Source organism: Nelumbo lutea, chromosome 4 (genome assembly GCF_056320005.1).
Source record: "Nelumbo lutea isolate HS-2025 chromosome 4, American lotus-T2T, whole genome shotgun sequence".
Lineage (NCBI taxonomy): Eukaryota > Viridiplantae > Streptophyta > Magnoliopsida > Proteales > Nelumbonaceae > Nelumbo > Nelumbo lutea.
Window position 1 is genome coordinate 15,521,098 of NC_142687.1, and position 24,037 is coordinate 15,545,134.

At 39.5% G+C, this 24,037-nt stretch overlaps 2 protein-coding genes and 1 pseudogene across 4 annotated transcripts; 2 read left to right on the forward strand and 1 right to left on the reverse strand.

Moving 5' to 3' along the window:
- The first annotated feature begins 1,857 nt into the window (after positions 1 to 1,857).
- Positions 1,858 to 5,941, forward strand: LOC148854138 (uncharacterized). Its single transcript, XM_088985323.1, has 5 exons — positions 1,858 to 2,524; positions 2,618 to 2,751; positions 5,149 to 5,296; positions 5,405 to 5,511; positions 5,632 to 5,941. The coding sequence occupies exons 1-5, from the start codon at positions 2,200 to 2,202 to the stop codon at positions 5,671 to 5,673; spliced, it is 756 nt and encodes a 251-aa protein (XP_088841449.1). The 5' UTR covers positions 1,858 to 2,199; the 3' UTR covers positions 5,674 to 5,941.
- A 7,115-nt stretch (positions 5,942 to 13,056) lies between these two features.
- ATHB54 (Homeobox-leucine zipper protein family) lies at positions 13,057 to 16,277 on the reverse strand. Of its 2 annotated transcripts, none has more exons than XM_088941614.1 (3): positions 14,903 to 16,277; positions 13,793 to 14,187; positions 13,057 to 13,704 (listed from the first exon to the last, which is right to left on the reverse strand). In XM_088941614.1, exons 1-3 carry the CDS (start codon positions 15,027 to 15,029, stop codon positions 13,249 to 13,251), a joined length of 978 nt encoding a protein of 325 aa, XP_088797740.1. In that variant the 5' UTR covers positions 15,030 to 16,277; the 3' UTR covers positions 13,057 to 13,248. The 2 variants fall into 2 exon arrangements, with proteins under 2 accessions (XP_088797740.1, XP_088797741.1); XM_088941615.1 differs by having other exon boundaries at positions 13,793 to 14,221; positions 14,903 to 15,658.
- A 3,861-nt stretch (positions 16,278 to 20,138) lies between these two features.
- LOC148854140 (glyceraldehyde-3-phosphate dehydrogenase 2, cytosolic pseudogene) lies at positions 20,139 to 21,528 on the forward strand (annotated as a pseudogene). Its single transcript, XR_016094993.1, has one exon. The product of XR_016094993.1 is annotated as a glyceraldehyde-3-phosphate dehydrogenase 2, cytosolic pseudogene (transcript).
- The last annotated feature ends 2,509 nt before the right edge of the window (positions 21,529 to 24,037 follow it).

Here is a 24,037-nt window from a genome sequence, read left to right on the forward strand (position 1 = left end):
TGGATAGAAGGCATTTTCCTCTGAAAAGAAAAGGAGAAATATAATTAGGACTCGAATCTGCTACCCACAAGCTGTGCCCACATTTCTACCCACAAGACATTACAGCTGCGCATTGGGAATATCTCCCTTGTCATTCATGGGGAGATGTTCCCAGTACACGGTGGTGGTGCTGTGTGGATAGCAGATCCCGAGTGGTATAAATAAGGGATTTGTTTACTAGTCTATTTTATGGTAATCGTTTACTAGTTTATCACTGTATAGAGATGTGTTGTAATAGTAATAAGTAATAACCAGAGTACTAGAACAATTGCTGTGCTATGTTTCAAGAATCAGACCTGCTGTTGTTGTATGGCTGGTTCCCAATTAAAGCAATCGCTGCACCAAATATAGTATGATGAGATGGATTTTAGTCATTTGAATTGGACATTCTTTCTTATGTTCCATTTTGAACTTTAGGCTCAGTTTGGAAAGAATACAAATACAAATATGTACAGAGTATGTATTTGCGTTGTACATGTTTATATTAGGTTCAGTTTGAGAAGAGTGCAAATACAAATATGTACAGTGGTTAAACTTTTTTTTTTACCTCACCGTCTAATTAGATGTATTGAAATGAAATGGTTATAATCTTATGTGGGTGCTTATTTTTGGTCCAACTGATGTAGTGGTAGGCCCAAAAGCTCGAAACATGGGCTAGGGAAAAATGAAGTCATGTTTTGGGAACCAGACAGGCCAGCTGATTGAACTGGGATTAACCAGAACCTATACCAGTTGAAGTGTTGAACCGCTAATGAACCAGGAAAAGAGGGAAATTATATAGCTTGACCATTGGCTGAAGTCCTGAACCAGGGAAAAGCCATATCCATGCGTATTCCAGCTGAATGCCTGGTTTGGTTTTGAAAACAAGATTAGGGTCCAGGACTCCAGGCATAGGCCAGCGAGTTTATTACACAGACGGGGTTAGGACTTAGTAGAAGAAGCCTCAACTGAATTAAGATGAAATATGAAACCATTTGTAAGTTGCATTTTACTAACCATATAACATGAAGCTGTATTAATTTGGAACCAGGCAAATCTATCTGTCCCCATCTCAACAGATCCCTCACATAGACAAGCAACCTATAAATAGATAAGAATGTAGAGAGGGTTCTCTCGTTTTGATTGTACTAAGCAAGGTTTTAAACTGTTGTTCGGGTAGATGAAACCATTCTGGGATGACAAAAAACTGTTGTTCGGGTAGATGAGTCTATGGTTCGACTGCCTGGTTTAGTGGGTTGCTGACCAAATAAATTGTTTTTGGCCAAAAATCAGTTTTTGAGTGAAATGGAACCCGTTACCTGACTGGCTTCTGGGTCAACTGGTCCAACCATCCGATTTGATTTGATTTTCAAAACCATGGTACTAACTAAAGTTCCTTCTTATTCCATCGTCAAGGTTGTAACATGGTCCCAACAGCCCTTATAACCGTCAAATTCAGATATGTGATATTCCCAATGCACGGATGTGATGCACTGTAAGATGGTATGAAGCGCACCATGTGAGGAATAAATCCAATCTCACATCTGAAACATCTGCTGTCTTTTTCATGGCGAGATGCCCAATGTATGGCTGTTTGGATCGATAGTTATACTAGAGATGCAAATCAACACATGATGGCATGGAGTCCAGATATGCTCCTCACAAAATGCCTCTCACACCAATCTCAGAGTATATCCTGGTCGCACATCAGGAACATCTCCTGTACATATAATAATATTATTATTCATGGGGAGAGATGTTCCAATGGGATGTTACTGAGGTCGGTGTGAGGCGCGATCTGAGGAGCCTATCCCAATTCGATGGCATGTGCCATGTGAGTGGCGGTAGTCTGGTAGAGAAGTCCTCTTGTAGGGCAGAATGTTTGATTGATAGGAACAAGCGAGGGAACCTCTGCCTCGTTTTGGTTCACCCTGCATGTTTTGCTATGTGAGGTCTCAAATCAATCCAAAATTGGGCAATTTTGCTCTTTTACATATACAGAGTGAGACGACGGCTATTTGACCTTTGGAGATTGCCAAAAGGCCAAACACGACACAGCTCATAAAATTCTGTCCTCCCTCGCTGGTCGCCTCTACCAATGAATGCCACAAGTTCCACACCCACCAAAATCACCTCTCTGGGCCTCCTGCACCAGGGAAAAAGAAGAGTACTCAGTGAGAGATGGGGATGCAATTACGATGTGGGTGGAGTTACCGTGATCACAATCGTCTCATGGTAATGGTATCATCACCATCACCACAGTTACCAGTACCATTCTCTTCGTTTCAATTCTGCTCCCCACCCTCTATCATATTCCCCTCGGCCTCGGGCAAACACAAGGGTAAAGTAGCATCAGCGGCAATTGCTTTGGCGAGAAAGAAAAGGGGATCGGGGTTGATAGTCGCATCCAGTTCTAGTGACGCAGCAGCGGTGTGGTGGGATGGATGGACGCCTGATAAAGGAGCGCCCTCCCCCTCTCTCAGCGATGTCTTCTGGCCTTCTGCAGGCGAACTTACCTACACCTATTTCTCCTCCTTTTTCATCATTTGGAAAAATCAAAGGATTACTAACAAGAAGCGTACACTGAAATTGAATACAGGGGCATTCGCAGCGATGGCATTACTGGGCAAGATAGACCAATTACTGGCACCCAGAGGTATCTCCATGACAATTGCTCCCTTTGGTGCTGTTTGCGCTGTCTTGTTCGCCTCTCCCTCTGCTCCTGCTTCTCGGGTACTCTCTCTCTCTCACACACACAACTCTTCTATTGTTTGTATTCGAAGGGACCTTTTACTTGGATAATCCGCGAAAGACAAGAAAACAAAATCGATCAAATCATATGGTTATGCCACTTGTTTTGCGCAATTAAACGGTGAGTAAATAACATGTAAATCACTGGATTGAATCTTTCAAAAAAAAAAAAATCACGGGATTGAATAGAATTTTTGTTAAGTTTGGGTTGATAAATTTGGATTTTAACATATGCCAAGGTATAAGCTTGGTATTGGGTTGACCTAATCTATCTAATTTATAAGCTATATGCTTCCTTTATTTGAAGGGGTCAAAATGAATTTAAAGAGATTACAGAGGAAACAAGGGATTTAGGTCCCATTTGGGAGTGGTTTTTTCTCTATAAATGAGACAAGCACTTTTTTGAATAAATGCTTATTTAGATGAGCACATTTGACAGTCTTGTGTGACATTCTAAATGGGCCTTTTCTTTTTAAAAGGCCTTCTCCCGAAATGTAATAAGTAATAAGCCCAAAATATTCGGCTTTTTTTAGATGGGCTTTTTCGGGTGCTTTGGAAATTTAATAAGCAATAAGCCCATTAAGTGCTTAATAGAAATACTCTCAAACAAGATATTAATGGGAGAGAGAGGAGATTTTACAAATATGGGCTACTGGTGAGGTAGGGAGATAGGGATTTAAGAATGAGTATTTTTTTTAGAGATAGTAATTGATGGAGCGCGATCCGGTTGGTCTTAGCTGTCCGCTGCCTTGCTTCTGAACGGGGTAGCAGGGATCCTGAAACGGAAGAGATGGGAAAGCTCCGGGGGGAACCCGGTGTAGAGGCTCCGAAGCTCAAGTTAGAATCCTTCAAAAGCAAGGTAATACCAGATAGCGCAAAGTTTGCATACCTCCGTTGTCGGGGGGCAGGGGGCTCTTATAGTCACTTCGTGTACTCGTCCCGAGGCCCTTGTCAGATCGGGTATGATTACCCTTGCGCTTGTCAACTCGGCCGTCGTCCCTTCTGCTGAGACAGAACCGTCACTGCCTAACCGTCTAACTGGAGATGGCGGCGTCAGTGGCGGTGGCAGGTGGCCGTTTAGAGTGCTGCTGCCAAACGTCAGATCCCAAGTCAGTCAGGCGTGGTGCCCTCGGGCACGGACTTCCCTGGTGTCAGGCATGGTACGACTTGTTTGGCTTTGGTGCCCAGAAGATGATGCGAAGTGCTGAGCGAGGCGGTCTTGAGCTCGGAGGTATCCCAAACTATTACAAGGTGGGTCAGTTCGACGAAGTCTATCCCGAGCTGTTACAAGGTGGCAGTTCGACGAAGTCTATCCCGAGCTGTTACAAGGTGGCAGTTCGGCGAAGTCTATCCCGAACTGTTACAAGGTGGGTTAGTTCGGCGAAGTGTATCCCAAGCTGTTACAAGGTAGTTCGGCGAGGTCTATCCCGAGCTGTTACAAGGTGGGTTAGTTCGGCGAAGTGTGTCCCCTTGTTCCCGCCTAGGCTTGGCCCCTTTTGTCGAGCTGTCGTTTCTGCCACGTGTCTCATAATAAAGAGGTCGGGCCAAATCTTCCTTCATCAGTAATAATAGATTTTATTAAAGAAAATTAGGAGTCATTTTATTGTGAATTCTTATAATTTTAATAATTTAATTAAAAAAATAAATAACCACATGTCTGAGAAATGAGGGAAGGAGATCTGTCTGACCATTGAGGCGAGAGTATTCTTGCCCTCCCTCTTTCCTCTATAAATTAAAGATAAAGATTTAAGGGTGCAACTTGGTCTGGCTAAGTTGGGTTTTAACATCACCCTAGGACCAAACCCTAAAAATTAGACCCAACTTGACTACTTGAGTAAATCAATTGAGCTGGGCTCTGGTTGGCTCAGTGGACTTATTAGACCCAATATATTAAGAAGTTGCATGAACCAGTTTAGTATCAATAATTTAAACCTTTAAATAACAATATTTTATATTTTGCATATATGAATTGCATTTATGTATGTATGTAAGATTGGGCCGGGCTCAAGCTACCAAGACAGGTCGAGGCCCAGCCTAAGAAATAGGAAACCCTGGAGTTTTAGGCCTAGGCCTAGCCCAAGGATAAAATATCTAAGCCCGGCCCATACAAAAGGCGGGCTGGTCAACCTGGTCTCGTATTGGGCTTGCCCAAGTTTTGCAGCCCTGCATCTGAGGCTGAGGATTAGATATAATTCCTATCAAGGTCCAAGGCCCATAAGGAGTGGGCCAAGCCCGTCCTAATTCAATTTGGGCTTGTAAGGACCATGGGCTGTGGATCTTAAATTATGCGTATTGGTTGTCCGTGGTTTTTCATCAGGTGAAAGCTTAAGTAAGATTGCTAACGTAACGTCCTTCAATTCTGCTGGACTCTGCATGCAGAAGTACAACATGTTCATGGCTCAAATTGGTTGTGCAGCCATTGGCGTTGTATCATTCACAATTCTTGGCCCAGGTTGGCTTGCTAGGAGTGCAGCCCTTGCAGCATCCTTAGCTTTCATGATCTATACACGTTCCACTCATCCACCTGGTACTACCAATGCCCAATTCTTTAACTAAGCAATTCTGTAAAAGGAGATAGAAATATAGCCAATATTTCCATCTTCAGAGTTAGTAACTCAACTCTTTGATATGTTAGCTGCAAGTTTGCCAATATTGTTCATCGATGGAGCCAAGTTGCACCAATTACATATTTGGTACGCGTTGTTCCCTGGAGCTATTGGGTGCATGCTCCTCTGTCTCATAGTAAGTGTTCTCGTTTCCTACTATCACTTGCTTCTTTTCATATACTTGTATACAGTAGGAGTTCGGCCCCATCTTTGTTCATTGATGCAATGGATTCTTATTTGTTCTTAATATTTGCAGCAAGAGATGGTGAGTTACATGAAGGCGAATTTCAGATTTTGATGGTTTAACTGAGCCCATCATAAGATCTGAAGAGAATAATGGGTCTGATGGGCCTCACAAATACTGAAATGCAGACCTACTCCAGTGCCATTCTTCCAAATGTATATTCATGGATCAACTGTTACAAATTGGGTTTGTACTCAAAACCCGAATGACATGATATTCGGGTTTGAATAAATTATTTTCAGCTGAGATTTGGTTGTAACTCGGATCCGATTCCAAATTTATATTAAACATATTTAAATAAATTAAAATTAAAAATGATCAATATGTTGTTTAAACTAGAAATGGATTCCGTGAAAATTGACTAGCACAGGAATAAATAAACATATGGACCAATAGATAAGTGCAACCCACATATTGCCGCTATGTTCCTTCTATCAATCAGTTAACTTAAACAACATTTTTTGTACTGCACATGAGACAGTTGGGCAGAGGAAAGAAGAACGTGGGAAAGAGAGTAGTGTAGGAGGATAGAGGTCGGTAGCCCCAATTGATTTTATCATATAAATACTTTTATATTATATTATATTATATTATATAAATGATTTTTTTTCTTGTTGTCATAGACAAAATAAGCCCATAAAGGTAGGAACATGTCTTGTTTAATTAATATAAGATTAGATGGTGGAACATATTAGGTGGAATGGAGTGGAACAAGAGAGAGATGTTGGAGAGCAAATTGGGTACCCAATTTAAAGAATGTATACTGTATTGGGTGCCCTTTCAACTTTTAAGAAATGTTCAACTTAGATCTGTCTTAATTCCACCCATGTGAGATTGTCTTGCACTGTTAATCTCAAGCCCAGATAAAGGAGGGTTGTGCCCTATTGATGGCCGACACTGAAACTTTTGGAGTTTTGGTACTCTCATGATCTGAATCTTGATTTGTCTTTTTGTATTTGCAGAACAGAATGGCAAAATAGGATTCATGTGGTTAACCCCATATACTTGCGATAAGGCTTGATGATGCGGCTACTCAATTTAGGCCCGTCCAAGTTGCACCCTTAGTTATACATCCTCTATCTGCATTTTTAATTGTACTTATAAATTTTTTCCCCTCCATTTAATTTTTATTTAAGGGTAATTAATAGAGAAAATTAGTTACTTTGCTTAATACATTATTACTTTGATGAAAGGCAGTGTGAAGAACAAGTAAAAAAAATTAGTCCACCACATTTTGAAGGCTATAGAGAACCAAAAGTTGGAACCATATAATTTGGGGTGTCAATTGGACTGGATTTGGTCCAATGCAATCCAGTCCACTGTGAATCCATTATAAATGGATGAGGTCCAATCCAATAAAATGAATGTTTTAGATCAATTTGGACCAGTCTAATTCAATGTTTGGACCATCTAATCTGTTCAAATTTCAACCTAAATCCGGTCCATTGACACATATATTCTTATCTTATATCAATGAATCAGATATTGGCTTAATCCAACCCAATCTAATATAATTTTGTTACGAATGGACCATCTCCAATCTAATCTAATAAATATTTTGGACCAGATTAATCCAATCCAAAATGTTTTATTGATCCATCCAATCCGTACAAATTGATTTTGAACTGGACGGGGTCCAATCCAAAATCGGTCCATTGACACCCTAAGCATACTCTTTCCGGGTCTAACTAATCTAATACTGACGAACCAGGAACCATGAACTCGAACCAAGCAAGTCATTGAATGGAGAAGTACAGGTACTACTAAGTACCCTAGGTTCCCCTGATCTGAAACGAAGCATGGGCCAGGCTTGGGAGAGTCGTCTCTTTGATAATTCCAAAGATTGGGGCCAGGCTTACATAGAGTTGGTTGAAGAGGGGCCCAAAATGGGAAAGTACTGTCCTATAGCATGCGTTGTCAAAATAATTTTGGCCCACAAAATTCTCAGGCTTTTGTCTTGATTTCTGTTAATAAATTTTCTTTTGGCCCACTAAACTCCAAAGTTTGTCTTCGTATCTCATAATATATTTGTTATGAAAAAGCTGTATTGTCTTGATCTAAAATACATGATACCAAACCATAAACATCAAGATTCTAGAGTTCTATCCAAGAAAACTTTGTTATATTAATATGTTAAAACAATAAAATTTTTTCACTAAACAAGTGAGCAGTAGTTGTTAACTCCATAAATATAATTATTATTCATGTTAGTGACTACAATTAAATAATAAGTATTATGTCTGCCAATTTTCAACAGAATCTTTCGTTTTACAGACAAAATATTGAATAGACAGGTCTTCTTCCTCTACTGAAATGCTGTGTGATGCACTGTCAAAGGAGAGTTTCTCATAGTGATTGAATCCATATTGGCCCATAAAACCCAAGTTTTGCATCTCGAATTAATCAATAACTATAATATAAAATGGATTTTCCTTTTTTTTAATTTTAAATACAACTTACATGAAAAGAAACTTTATTATTCTAGTTTAGCAGAATAAGAATTGTAATATTATGTAAAGTTATCACAGAAAGAAATGTTTTTTGTGTTCTTTTCTTAAGTAGTTTTCACTTGTATATTTCCAGCTATTTTTGTTTTCTATCTGTTTTTGAAATTTAACATAATCCACCATGGCAGCATGGTCGATTTACTAATTTGTTTTCTAAATACAGAAGGCTTTATTTGTTTATAGTGCAATTTAATCTGCACCAATACAAACGAATGAGAGTGCAAATAAGAAAAACACAAATTTTGATCCATTTTTGCTTCAATTTTCACTTTGTTTTGTTTTAGGTTTTATTTTACTTCATTTGTGCTGCAAGTGAACAAGATAAGCTGAAAGTTAAAAGAATAATAAGTTAGAGTGCATTCTTTTGTTCTAATGCAAATAAAATTGCTAAAACAAATAAAGAACCTAATAATATGTAACCTCTAAGAAAACTGATGAGGGGTGATTTGGCAGACTGACTTCGCGTACCTGATGACCTTGACAGGTTGGGTCTATACCCCGACCACCTCGGCAGGTTGCTTCACCTTGGGCACTTCAACCACCTCGGTTAGTACCTAAGCCCAGGTATCCTAGAAGACTGAGCTTATCAGGGTGACACATGGTGGATATGAAGGCTAATGGATGTTTCCGAGCCTCTCAGGGGCACATCGCATAACCGTAGGCATTAATTCTATCCCATCTGAATCGGAAGTAGTAACTCTCGTCAGTTAGCGGAATTCATACCTTCTGGAAACAAATCACAATGGTTTAGAGCGAAGATCCTAGGAGCGTTTCGCAGGACCCACGGTCACCCACCTATATATGGGCCTCAACCACCCGAAATCGAGGTACGCAAGTCTATTTGCTCTCTAGCTCTTTAGCACTCAATCTCCTGCTTGCACATCTAAATACTGACTTAAGCATCAGAGCGACCTCATTGAGTTAGTCGCCCCGAGTTTTCTGATATGTTCATCTTGCAGATTGATCATCCTATTAAGTAAGTAATATCGATAATACTCTCCAAGTAGGAGCATCCAAGTCGTGCACCATTAAAAACAAATTAGGATTTACTTCTCAATAAGAGGGTAGTATATTTTACCTCTCTCTCTCTCTCAAGTCCAAATACTTGGTAAGGTTTAGTGGGTACATATGCAAGCCATGTGAGATTAAGAATTCTATGAATCAATGCTGCTCATTCACTATTTTGTGGTTTCTGAATTTTCTAATATCGTAATATCTTACCAAGTTGTATGGTTCTTAATTTCTTGGATCATTCATATAAAAAAAAATTGAAATGTTAATAAAAAGAAGAGGAACCCACGACCCGAGTGACTATTTCTTTTAACCAATCAACTGACTTCCTTTTTATATGTAAATAAAGTCACCCTTGTAGGCCACAAACAAAGACCACCCGAAATATAAAATTAGTGTAGCTTTCTCCAACTACTAAATTTTGGAGGTGGGGTTTGAATATGTAAACCTTTTCTCATTTTTTTACACAATATATGTATCCTATTTTTGCTATGAAATGCCAACTAATAGGCCATTACCTTTTAAGGTTAAATAAATAAATAAATAAATAAAGATCGAACAAAAGTCGATTCGGGTTGAGCCGGGTGCCCGGGTCTCAATCCGGGTAAAACTTTTACTCCAAAATCGGGTCAGTAATTTGGGTCCCCTAAGAACCCTAATCAATATCATGAACAACCCAATAGTCTTCACATGTTATAGATTAGAACAATTAAGGCCTTAATGACCTCTTGCCTCAATTATCAGCTGGCATCTCTTTGTTAAGGGAGACCCGAATTCAGATCTGTGGAAGTCAATGATACAAACTAGTGGCCCTAGGGTGAATTCATTCTATTGTGTATGACCAATCTGTCCCGTCATTTTTGCCTCCTTGTTTATGAATTGAGAGCCAACACTACCATTTGTTCCCAAGCCAGACCCGTCCAAAAATGAAAAACAAGCTCAAAAATGTCTTTGCTTTGAAATTCCATTTCTCTCCTCCATAGTGGTCTCGACATTGCCCTATTTGGGTTGCATGAGAATTGGAAGCCATAATGAAGAGTGATCAATCACAAGTGGACGTGACTAGAAAAGGACTTGGGCAAAAATTGTAATAAAAAAAGTGAATTAAATATCTATAATTTTAACATAAATAACAGAATAAAACGAAATGGCGAAACAAGATTCATATAACAGACCCAAAGGGAATTGTGAGATCATTGTAGAAGAAGATTTATTTGCTTGTTTTCAGAGCTGTTAGTTCTTCCTTTCCTTTTCATACTATCCATACGAGTTCATGAAAAGCACCACATTGACTGAAGTCGTGGTAATGAATGAAGTCTTTGGCCCTTTGCAAGGGTGCCAGCGGTTAGGCCCAGAGTCCAAAATATCCCTGGGCCCTAAACTGCCGTATTGGATCCTTATCTAAAAACTACAAGGTGGGGGTATCAGGTATGGATTCCAATCCGACATTGGAGAACCTACGTGGGACCACTGCGTTGCCTTGTCCCTTGGGAGACTTAGTGGTGAATCAACGGTACACTTAACGGGAATCCAATAATCCATCCTTATCCCCAAACCGTATGATGACTGATGAGGTTGTCTCACTGTCCGGCTGGCTTTTAAAAGCTTTTTCCTCGAAAACAAAAAACGGGAGAAAGTTAGAAAAGATGACGACGGAGAGTCGGAGATACGTGCAGAAGTTAATTAGTAAGCGGCGGATGAACGATGACATGATCCTGGTTACGGCCCAACCCAAGGATCGACGGCCCATAGATCGACGGGGGAGTCAGGAGTGAGGAGTGCGTTTGGTGGTTGCGTGTACGGTGTCGCGTCTGATTCAATAGAAAATTAAATAAAATAAGTTATCAAATTTAATATGAATTCTTAATCGCCGGTCGTTGAATCCTCTGACATGGAGACGTGGTGGCACGTGGGTTGAGGCCCCACGATTAAGACCGTACACGTGTGACATCACGAGGGGGGCAAGGAGGGAGACATGGACATCTCATTTGACAACAAGGCTCCAGCTGCTTGGCCCAGGCCCACCATACGTCTCTACTACCTCCCAAAAAGGCTCCCCTAGGTGGTCCCCACATGAGTTGAGTACTCCTCCACCCTCCCACACTACAAGTCCACACCCTCCCCTCACCTTACTTCTTATCTGTATCTTCTCATAGCAAGACAATAACAAAGCAAAAAAAGATGCTCCCCCGAAACCGTGGGGACCATAACCCCTCTTCCTTCCTTTCTTTTCCTTTACGGCGTCGACGAGCAAAAGACGCAAAACATGTAGAGAAGATGCCCTGAAGACGAACTAAGATCTACTCCTCACACAAGCGCTTCACAACGATTTCACAGGCACATACCACCGTGTATTAAGAACATCTTCCGTAAATGATAACACATAAGTATGAAAGATATTCTTTGATACACAGTGACATGTACATGTGAGGTCGGTGTCAGGCACCCCTTCGTGAGGACTGAAGAGCAGATATAATCTCCCAGAAGACCAGACCACCTCTCGTTGGTGGCCACGTCGCGCTGCTTCTGTGCTTTCGCTGGATCTCGTGTGGGCCCTCACCTCATCGACGTTTCATGGTGGTCGTTGTCTCATTGCTTGGCATGTTCCACTCCCACAAGAAGACTACCAAATCAGAAATCGACACATAGGACCGAACCAGTCCTCATCTGCGGCCCCACGACACGTGGCCTTCACCCCCACTACGTGATAGGGAATGACATTTTTCAGGCCAGGATTCGCATGGTCGGCACTAACATGTGAGCAAATGCTACTACTTTTTCCTGTTCGATGAAGGATAAAGATCACCGTACACTTGTCGTTCTTGACCATTAAGTCTCCCAAGTAAAATGCACTGAGATAGTCGTTATTGACAGTTACAGTGACAGTTGTAATGAAATGGTATAATCAGCTTTTGTTCTCGTGGGTTTGTCTCAGGCTAGTTTTCGAGTTCAATGCGATGGACATAGACCCATTGCTTGTATATATGTATCAATATCACCATCTATCTATTGCATCGATATCCATACAGATGAGAGAATTGACCCCTTGAACGTTTGTTGGGACAACCTGAAATTGTTGTAAAAAGCGTATGGTTACTCAGTATAGTAAATGAATTAATGAAACAGTTTGATTTGTGTTAATAGTTCAATGAAATTCCTGATTAGTACACTTAATTTGTTGATTATAGGCTTACAAGTTACCTGAATAAAATTTAGATACCTCATTGCAAAGTTATTCTTGAGTGTTGAAGCGAGAGCATTTCCCAATTTGCTTTTCTCCGTTTGGGATTGGTTAGATTCATTAATATATATATATAGATATATTAAGAATGCTTGGTATCAAATAAAAATTGAGTTTCAACTACCACGCATTCATTAATATTAGCTACGTTAAATTCAAATTTCAACTAGTTATACTTACCATCACATCTGTAGCTGTACGGCGTAACGGATGAATCATAAATTTTGCCTTAAATAAAAGTCAATTTAGCAAAGAAAGAAGCTAGAAACCAAAGAAAATCACACATTTTCTTAAATGATGTTGTGGATATAGATGAACCATGCGGATAAATTCTTCCAAATTCCATGATCAAGCGACTGTGGACATCCTCTTGTAGTACATTAAACCAACAAAAGGAAGAAGTACTTGCATGTTGGGAAACATTTCGTAATTGAACATTCCATTAGTTTGTCCTTGATTAATCCCTTCTGGTTCAGAGTTCAGTTTCAAATAATCATCAGAGTTAAAACACTCTCTTCTTTAATGCTTGAATTCTGCTTCTGAAGAAGTAAGGATATTAAACTCGATTCCTGATGTTATTTTAACAGGCATCAGATACACAAGTTTCTATACAGGCATTGGCAACAAGTGACAGAGAGAGAGAGAGAGAGAGAGAGAGAGAGAGAGAGAGAGAGAGAATTACATTCAAATAACATGTTCATTGATGAGCTCACAAAGGAGCCAAAACAAAAGTAAAATTACAAAAGGCAAAAGCAACCATTTCCAACAGTGAACAAAACCCACCACCATATCTGGTTTGGGGTGCCATTAATTGTTTTATTGCATATATCATACTTTAAACCAAATGGGAGAAGCAAATGCATGCATATATTATAATTCAGACCAGAACCAGAGGGCCTGATCCTCACTTGGGAATCCATAATTACAAGAATGTGCAGGTAGGTCGGAGTAAACAACATCTTCCAGCTTTGGGAAGTAATACACAGATGGAAACAAGTTCCTACTCAAGTTATCTTCTTCATCTTGTGAGAGATCTGAGTTGTCCGGTTCAAAGATGTGGGAAGAATCAGCACGCTCCAAAAGGGAAGAGTGGCCAGCGTCTGTATAATGTGGGCTTTCAGAATCCAAAATATCACTGTTGGCGGAACTTATATCTTCCTGTTTACAGACCACATGTACAATTGGCACCTCGGATTCCCTCTCTTCAGAAGTTGAATCGGGAATGGGTTTCTGTGGCTGTAAATCAGATGGTTTGTTCACATCAGATGTTCCTGAATTTCCCTTCTCTTTCTCTTTCAAGAGCAGCCTCTCTGTGAGGGAAAGAACCTGTTGAAGAGAGCATAAACAGTAATGATGGATTCTTCAAAACTTGTCAATATTCCCAAAACAATTGTCAAGTGCAAAGAGAATTTACCTCGGTTTTCAGTTTTTCCTTCTCTTTTACGAGGTTATCATAATCAGCCTTGAGGTTGTTGTACTTAGCTCTAAGACCTTCATAGTCCTTCTCCAGTTGCTTTGTCTTCCACCGTGCCCGCCGGTTCTGAAACCATATTGCAACCTGCCGAGGCTGCAAGCCAAGGTCCCTTGCGAGCTGAACTTTCCTTTCTGGTTCAAGCTTATTCTCCATCTCAAAACTTCTCTCAAGAAATTGGACTTGATCGGTTGTAAGCCGCCTCTTCTTCCCAGGTTGATGAAAACACTCATCCAAGTCCTCGTCGCCATTATCTTGTTGCTCAAGTGGTCGGAAGAAAGATCTATCTGGTGTCTTTCCTCTTCGAACGTCTTCAAAGCTAACCATGGAACTCGAGCCTGAACCAAGAAAATGGTTGATCCACCAATACACCTTTAATGAAATATAATCAATAAACACCCACAAAAACTAACACCAGCATTTTGGTGCACCACCAAGTTCGATTTCAAATTATACATCAAACTAGATTGAACAACTTGGCCATAAATTTTGCTAGAAATAGAGACAAACAGATTCATTGTGGAATACACCGGAACAGAGCTAACAGAAGCACCTCAAAAGTATTATTACCCAGCACAAGCAAAGGCAATTCTATAATAAGATTCAACATTTTCTATAAACACCCAGTGATTTGATCCTTTCCACCCTTAAGTGTAAACTTGAGAAACTGATCTTCAAATAAAGACATACTGAAAAGTAAAAAAAATAAAAAACATCTACAGAGTAAAATTAACAGATTCCTAGTAAAAAAAAGAAAATTCAATAACTGTATCATACAGGAAAAAGAAACCAAGAAAACCAAGTAATCGGAGACATAAACCAAACATAGATATGGGAATCTTCAAGCAAATAGGTGGTTCAAGTACAGTCTACTATTAATAAACAGAACCCATGTACGAAAACTGCTACCCAGGAGCGGCTCGCTAAAAAGGTCTTTTTTTCTTTTCTTTTCTATTCTTTTTTTTTTTCTTTTCAAAAGAAGCAAAGAACAGCATGTAAAACCCAACACCAAAATTGGAAAAGGAAGAAAGAAAATAGAAATAAGTTAATTACCATGGAAAGTAGGAGAAGAACTGGACATGAGCAGAGTCTCAAGAGCTTCTGAAGAGCAAGGAATCCCTTCGTTTTGAAGTATAACGGTCATATTGGAGTCGTTATACACCCTCCCACCCGCTGCCATCGCTTCCGGCCTTGCTGTACTCTCGAATTCCCGGACAATTCAGAGGGACATGATCTCTTGTGAGGATCCGACGGTCATGATTTCCACACTTGATCTATAGCTTATGACGGAAGAAGCTCGTGATGATGATCACGGTTATGTGAAAAGTATGGGAGCAGCGGCAGCTCACACCCATCACTCAGAAGAAAACTATATATCTTTGAAATTTATCGGCGTTGTTCAGACTTCGGAGGCGACCCGAAAGCCTCCGTCGGTTTTGACGGGGAACGTTTGTCAGAGAGAAAGAGAGAGGGGAGAGCGATGAGAGAGGCTTTTCTCGGTGAGGAGACTCTGGATGGGGCTTATATAATAAGCTCAGCCAAATGGTATCTCTTTTTGGGAGGGTGGACGGGAAGACAGTATATTTACTAAACTGGCCCTGCACAACTGAAAATATCTCTCAATATAACGGAAACGGAAAGGGAAACAGAAAAAAGAAGAGAGATGAAAACTAGTACAACTAAAAAACGAAAGAAATGTCAGAAAGGGTAATTTGGTAAATGAACAAGGAGCAAGGAGATGGAGATGACAACGAGGGAAGAGAAGAAGGAAAGAAAAGGAATCCCGTCTAATCAGTCGCAATCGGAGGGTCGGAGGGAGGAGTTAAAGCTCGGAGTTTTAGGGGGAGAGGATGATGAGTATGACTCGTCTGCCTTTTCTTTTTTGGTCTGAACGGCTTGGTCATCCTGTTCGGCTGCTATGATTTCTGATTCCTTCCTCCTCCGAATGTATGCAACCGGCCCGATCCGGTCTCCTCCCTTTCCAGGAGCCGCCGTGTCGCGTTACTTGTTAGACCTGCTGAGTTCTGACTTGCTCTAGTCACGTACGCTACCCACTCGCCTTCCCTTTCAAGCCACGAACCACGGCTCAACTCGGACCCGTGTCCAGCTTAAGCCACCCAGGCACGTCATCGTGACCGTGGGTCCAGCACCTTGTCAGTCAAATTCAGCCCGTCCACACGTTGCTGAGCGGCTGGGCTCCACCGTCCTCCGTCCTCCGTCCAGCCCTTCCCTCTCTTGCTATATTCTTTACAGTGTAGAATCCGTGTGCCCAGAGAACTTCGAAAAATTGAAATCGCATGGCTCATCCGCACCACACGCACTCGTTCTTCCTCCGATGATAAAACGGTCTACGTATCTCATAGGGAGACCCAGGGTGACCCTTTAAGTCAACTATTCTTCCATTCCAGTGGGTGATGGATTGTTATACACAGAAACCAAAATGGTCGCGTCAAACATCTTATCATTGCCCCCACAAAGCCCATTGGGCTGGGCCTTACCTAACATAGGTGATAAGAATACTTGCGTGCACTTCGAGAGCTTCTTTTGAGGAGACTGGCCCATCCACGTGGCATTCTTGGTGATGAGGAGGTCGGGACCGATCTGGATAATCTGGTGGCTCCGTGTGTGAGTCACCGAGAATTGACGTTTTGCTGACAAGTATCCAATCTTTGTTGTTGCATCATCTAGTATGAGACACACTTTGACTTGCCCTCTCTTCTCAGTTCTCCTCTCTCACTGTGACTCAACTCTCACCACGTTTCGAGCTCGGAAGTCGGAACTCAGTGATCGGTTCAATCATGAATATTTGTTTCAATTTTATTTGTTCAAATATGTTTTAATTTAGATTGGTTTGAACGCAAATCTTATCCATTACACCTATGTTCTAATCTTCTATGAATAGATTAAATATTGTCTCAATCCAATAAAAATTTATTATAGATGGATCAGGTCCAATCCAATTAATACTGTCGACCATTAAGTCTGAACTGATCAAATTCAATATATAGTATTGGTCCATCCAAATCGTCCAAATTAATTTTGGTCCAAAACCAGTTTATTAACACATTTACTCGGATGCCTCATTATTATATTTGTGAGGGATGCAACTTGGGCTTGGGCCTGGGTAACCCAAATTCCATTTGGGCTTTCATGGGGCTATACATTATATAAAAGGGATAGCCCATCCCCAGGTATGGTGCCCTAGCTTCAAAATTTAGGTTATATTTGGTTTGAAGGAAAAAATAGGAAAAGGAAAGGCAAGAAAATCTTTACAAATCTTTTATAGGTTTTGATATCTTTTCCTACATTTTCCTTCAAACCAAATATAGCCTTAAGTAGGTGTTTGGCATTGGTGCTGGGAATATCACACTATTTTTTGAGAAAAACGGTGATAGGCATGTGGAGTTGTAAGTTGTTTTCTAAAAAAATAGTGCTTATTATTTGTTTGGAACTGGTGCTACCACATAAGCTGTTTTCTGAGAAAACAATACTAATTTTGTTTGATACTAGTGCTAGCAGCAATATTTTCAACATGGTCAATATTACCCAATGTCCAAGATAATGCTACATCATTGCACTGCTCTCAGCAACGCACCGTTTTCTTAGAAAACATTGAATTTGATTTTTCTCCAAAACATGATTTTAAAAACAATACCAAACAAGAGAATGTTGTTTGAAGCACCACTTTCTCTATGATACCAAAAGGGTGTTGTAAAAACGTTTTCAACATGGATGCCAAACACCTACTAAAATACTACAAATGGCACGGCTAAACCAGGCCTTGACTGTCTGGTACGACCATGTTGAATGGTCCAGATGAGATGGGCCATCTGGCACAGCCTAATCTCAACCCAGGCTACCCTGGCCGGACCACATGTGGCCAACTGAGAATCTGAGATCCCTCGAGAAATACCACCAATAAAAGAGAAGGTAAAAAGGGAAAAAGAAAAAAAGAAAGTCATTGCTCTGGCCTTTTCCGCTCTTTGATTGATCATCAATAAAAAAAATAGAGTATTTAATTATTTATTTTATCTGGCCGTATTTTAATTGGGGTGGAAATGGAAACCTGAGTCGGAAAAGAAACCCCGCTTTTGGTTCTTTTTTCCAATTCTGCTGTTCGGTGAAAAAAATAGGGCCCAGTGGATTCTCAAAAGTACATTTTCAGTGGCGTTTTCCTCCACTTTAGGGAAAGTGTTTTCTATTGGAAGCTTAGTCATTCAAAGTCCCTGATATGTGAGAGGGCAGAATCTATGATTTTTACATTCCCTCATACGGTACAGACTAAAGAGTATGTTTTTATTTGAATTTTATATAAACAAATTTATATTAATTTATTATTTCCGACAATTAAAATAATATGATAAGAACCTACTGACATAATGACATTTACTCCAGTAGTCATGTAACCATGTAAGCATACGTCTCATATAATTAATAAAATAATGATTCTAAGAATTGAATTGTCAACCCTGGTTGGACCATATTGTAGCATCCGACCACACTAATATATGGAGAAATATATAAATGCTTAAACAATACTCCTAAGTATCCATTGAGTAAAAAGAGACTGAAGGAGAAAAAATGTTTTATAGGTGAGAGTAGTTGATCTAACTTATTAATTATTAAAAGTATTATTGATATTTTAATTAGACATAAGTTTTGATAGAAAATGATATTACTGCTAATGTAGGGCATGTTTGCCAACGATTTTGATTTCTACTATTTTAAAATTTTAGATTATTCAAGTATTTCAAAAAAAATTGCTAAACCTCTGGATTGTAAGGGGTGGTCTTTTCATGATTCAAAAAGCGGGTGGTTTTGAACCATTAATATAAAAATGGGTGGTTTTATATTATTTGTAAATACATACAAAATAATATAAAATACAAGGTTTTGCACTTTATATATTTGTACATATTTAAATATTCTCTAGAATAAAAAGACTATCACTCCCGCTATTCTTAAGGTACTCTTAGGGGGCGTTCTTTTTTGGGATTTTGAGAGGGGGAAAGTTGGTCCCCATTGACCAAGAACCCTGTGTTATTTTTTAAAATTAACATGGGGACCAGGGAAATTTTATTTTCCTGGGTATACCCATCTCTTAGGTGGGTAAATAATTTTCCCACCTAGGGGGAAGTTGCTTTAATAATGAAATTTTATGTCTAAAATGGTCATTGCCTTATTTGCACGAGAAATAAAAGAACATGGATACATGCACTTACCCGGATAAGTGTTTCCCAGGTAATAACGCATTTACCTAGATAAATAACTTACCAAAATACGAATGACCCTTATTGCTTTATTTCAAGGGTAAGGTCTCATGCCCCCTCCTTTAATTATTAATAAATTCTTTTATTGTAGTTTTGTGTGATAATTACAATTGTTATTTTATTTGTGGTTCACTTTTGAAACTCAATGCATTGTTATTTTTAGAGTCGCATGTATAGACGCCATTCATTTATCGTAATGGTATAATTATTTATCTATCATATGTGAGAAATAATAAATAATATATTAAAAATATAATATAATATGTGAAAATATATATAATATATTAAAAAATATATATAAACATATATTTTTTCAAATTTATAAAATGCATATTACATTTTTTACAACATAGTAGTATGACCTAAGATGCACAGAATACTCGGCCGTGTCAACTTCCTTTCTTTAACCATGTGGTTAACTTGAAAATTCATCTTTTATGGTATTCAAAAAATTAAAAAAAAAAAGATTGTTGTAATTTTAACAATAAAATAAAAATGCTAGAACGTTTGGTTGTGTTTGTCAAGCTGGGATCTATTCCTCACACCGGCCTCACAGGCATATCTCACCATGCATTGGGATGCATGGGAACTTCTCCCAATGCATGGTGAGATATGCCTGTAAGGCCGGTGTGAGACGCACGCTGTGTGAAGCAGATCCGGTCACAAAAACAACACCCCTAATAGGAGTTCAGATTGGCTCTTCACTGCTGAGGGCGCCTCACACCAACTCTACAGTATTTGTAGTCGTACATTGAGAACATCTTTCATACATAATGCTATCATTCACGGAAATATGTTCCCAACGCACGGCTGCAATGCATTGTGAGGATGGTTGAAGCGCGCTCTGTTAGGAGAAGATGCTGCAGACCCCTAATCGTGCGTATCCACCCTTCCAAAGTCAACAAAGCCAAAACCATCGGTTCCGGACATTTCCACAGACCCGCCCAAACAAACCCTCTAAAAAAAAGGATCCAATCTCTCAGAAGTCAGATCATTTCTTTCCTCCCATCCTTTATAAACCTACCGACCCCTTTCATTTCTCTCATTCTCCGCTCCTTGGCTTCTTTCCTCTACAACCTCCATTCTGCAAGGTTTTTTTATTTTTTTCTTCAGTTCCCTTACTCCGCCTCTCAGAATCATGGGCAAGGTCAATATCGGAATCAATGGATTCGGAAGAATCGGTCGTTTGGTTGCCAGAGTCGCTCTTCAGAGAGATGATGTCGAGCTGGTCGCCGTTAACGATCCCTTCATCACCACCGATTACATGACGTATATGTTCAAGTACGACAGTGTTCACGGTCAGTGGAAGCACAACGACATTAAGGTGAAGGACTCTAAGACTCTTCTATTTGGCGATAAGCCGGTGACCGTTTTCGGTGTGAGGAACCCCGAGGAGATTCCATGGGGTGAGACCGGTGCCGAGTACGTCGTAGAGTCGACCGGAGTGTTCACCGACCAGGACAAGGCCGCTGCGCATTTGAAGGGTGGCGCTAAGAAGGTTGTTATTTCTGCACCAAGTAAAGATGCTCCCATGTTTGTTGTGGGTGTGAATGAGAAGGAATACAAATCGGACATCGCCATTGTTTCCAATGCTAGTTGCACCACCAACTGCCTAGCACCTCTGGCCAAGGTCATCAATGACAGATTTGGCATTGTTGAGGGTCTTATGACGACCGTCCACTCTATTACCGCGACGCAGAAGACTGTTGATGGGCCATCAAGCAAGGACTGGAGGGGTGGAAGAGCTGCTTCCTTCAACATCATCCCCAGCAGCACCGGAGCTGCTAAGGCCGTCGGGAAGGTACTACCGACATTGAATGGAAAGTTGACCGGAATGGCATTCCGTGTCCCGACTGTGGATGTCTCGGTGGTGGATCTCACTGTAAGACTGGAGAAGAAGGCAAGCTATGAAGAGATCAAAGCCGCTATCAAGGAGGAGTCGGAGGGGAAGCTGAAGGGAATCCTGGGTTACACAGAAGATGGTGTGGTTTCCACCGACTTCTTGGGTGATAGCAGGTCAAGCATTTTCGATGCCAAGGCTGGAATTGCGCTCAACGACAACTTCGTTAAGCTGGTTTCCTGGTATGATAACGAATGGGGTTATAGCTCCCGTGTAGTTGACTTGATCCTCCACATGGCCTCTACCAACTGAAACCCCATCCATCATCTGGGATGCGTACGTACGTAAGCCAGCGCTAGCTGCTGCTATTTTGCTAGAGAGTTGTAGTGTGTTTGCTTTTCTGTCCTAAATTTGGCCCTGACTCCTGAGTCATGACGTTTTTGAAACTATTTAAGAGGATCCTGCCTGTTCTATTCGTGTTTTGGAGTCGAAAACATTAAAAATGTGAAAAGGGTCGAACGGAAACCCTTATTTTTGTTTCGACAAGACGACAACATAAGTTTGAGATATTTTTTACTCTAGTCAAAAATAAAATAAACATGATAAAGAAACAACTGCCACAGCAAAATCACATAGAAAACAAGATCATGCTTATTAGGAATTAACACCCCCTTTGAATAGGATATTGGGAAAAGCACGGAAACACACGATGCAGAATTCTGAATTTAAGCCCCCCCCCCTTACAAGTAGCCTTCTCCCCCTATAAACCACACTGTTCGTGAACATAATTGTGATTTGGAATTAACAAAAAAAACTGATTTTCATTTTTTGTGGGTCCCATTAGCATTTTGTTTTGTTTATCTTCGCTTATGTAACATGTTGGACCAATTTGCAGCTTAAACTTACCATTACTATATTAAATACAATAACATATACGACCATAAGGTTATTTAATTCGATTCGATCATAATGCAATATATGGAATGTTTAACTTTTCTTTTCTTTTTTAAGAAAAAGGTTTTATTTATTTGGTAACAAAAGAACAGGTTCTATGGTAGGGTTTTATATAGGGGCCAAATTAAATTGTTAAACAATAAAATGAGGTAGGGAGAAAAAGAAATAGGGTTTGAAGAAAAATGGCCTGAGAAGGTTTGGGTTTATTACATTTTTTTAAAGAAAAAATAACTTTTTTTTTCTTGAGAGTTGAAGGGGTGTTAAAGAGTAATTCTTTACATTTTAGTTGATGGTTTTTTTTGGGTGGGTGTGGGGATCCAACCTCCACTTAGTAATCACATATATAAAGGGTCAAGGACCCCCCACCAAGATACTTGGCTCCCCCTGCCTAAAACCGATATTAATAAAAGTAGGTTCTAATTCAAAAAACCTAGAGTAGGTTTCGGCTTCTCTCTCGAAATCAAATCAAACCAACCATGTTTTCAAATTGGATTGGATTGGAAAAATTGGGAACTGGTCCGTTTTTCCTCAAAACCAGATTTTTGCCATAAAAGTTGATTTTGTCTATAAACTGCTGACTTGGGCGTTCAAACCGTTTTAACAGTTTTGATCATTTTTTATTTTTTTGTTAGAACAAGTCATTCGCTTGGTTCAAACGGTCGGACCATTCAACCCAGGAATCAGACCCCTGACCAGCTTGTTGTCCGAATTGATTTTGAAAACCTTGAAACCAACCCATGCTTACCCTACATGTATCTATAAATAACAAGAATGCAACACATGTGAGGTTGGGATGGGAATTTGATAAATTATCAATGGGCCCAAACCTAACCCAAGCCCAATGATTGAAATTTCTTAAAATCTGACAATTCAACATTCAGCTCCAATGGGTGAAACATAAAATTCAATTATGTTACTGTCTACTATAGTAGCATAACATTAAATTTTCAATATGTTCAAGGCGTATTGTATCATATTTTTTGAAAATGATGCAATCCGAAATGCCTGTTTTCAGACATTTCAGAATCTCAACTTTCTTTTTAATTAAAAAAAAAAACATGTTTTCACCTTCCCAAAAAACCAAACTTTGAAAAAAAAACTAAAAAAATATAGAATTTCGGGCATTTCTAAGTACTGATACGGTATACCAAAACACGTATCGTATTGATACTTTAAACCTTGGTCTAATGTAATGGACATTCTTGGATTTGAGTCTGGTAGCCTGGATGCAACTTAGATCAACCTGGGTTGAACACTTTTAAATTTTGAACAAGTCCCGATCCCCGTTTGGTGTTAGTTCAAATTCTTAAAATGGCGTAAATATTTAAAATGCAACCCGAGTAACTAACTGGGGTGGATGTAAATATTTAAAATGCAAAAGATCCGAGTCAAGTTATCTTTCGAGTACCTTTGAGAGGGAGGCTGTCAGCTCCCTTCCCTTTCTCCTATGTGGTGCAATTTAGGCTCTATTTGTTTATTAGTAAATAAGAGGGGATTATAATGTTCTTTGTGCATTTAGTAATGGTTCCATGATAAAATCAACTTTATTTCCTCGGGTAATTTATTATCTCCCACTAGTTTTTATTTCGGAGAAATTTTATAAAACATAATAAGACAATTTTACCCATTTAATATTCACTTTTTATGAGTAAAAATATCATTTTGTTATTTATCTAAAAATCCTGAAAATAAAAAAAATATGAATAAGTAAATTTATCTAAAAAACATTTACCTAAATAAATAAAACTACTTGAATAAATTAAAAAATTGTAAGTTAACAAAGCCTTTAATTAGATTAGGTTGGATCAGTTTTAATTATTTGAAGTTTGGATTTGGATTAAAGTTGAGGCTTTCGATAACCGGATCCAACCCGAACTTGACATATCTTGTCTTCATGTTTCATATTGTATATAATATATGAAACCATACATCTATGAATGTATATATACGAACGATTTTAATTTGCAAAAGTGCAAAATAAATCTAGCCAACCTCCTGAATCCAATCAGAAGTAATTGGGTGGTTTGGGTTGGGATTCAACAACTCGGCTTGGGGTTACGATTGATCTCAAGCCGATCTAACCCGACCCGAACTGCACTTTTACTCGACACTCGACAGTCTCTC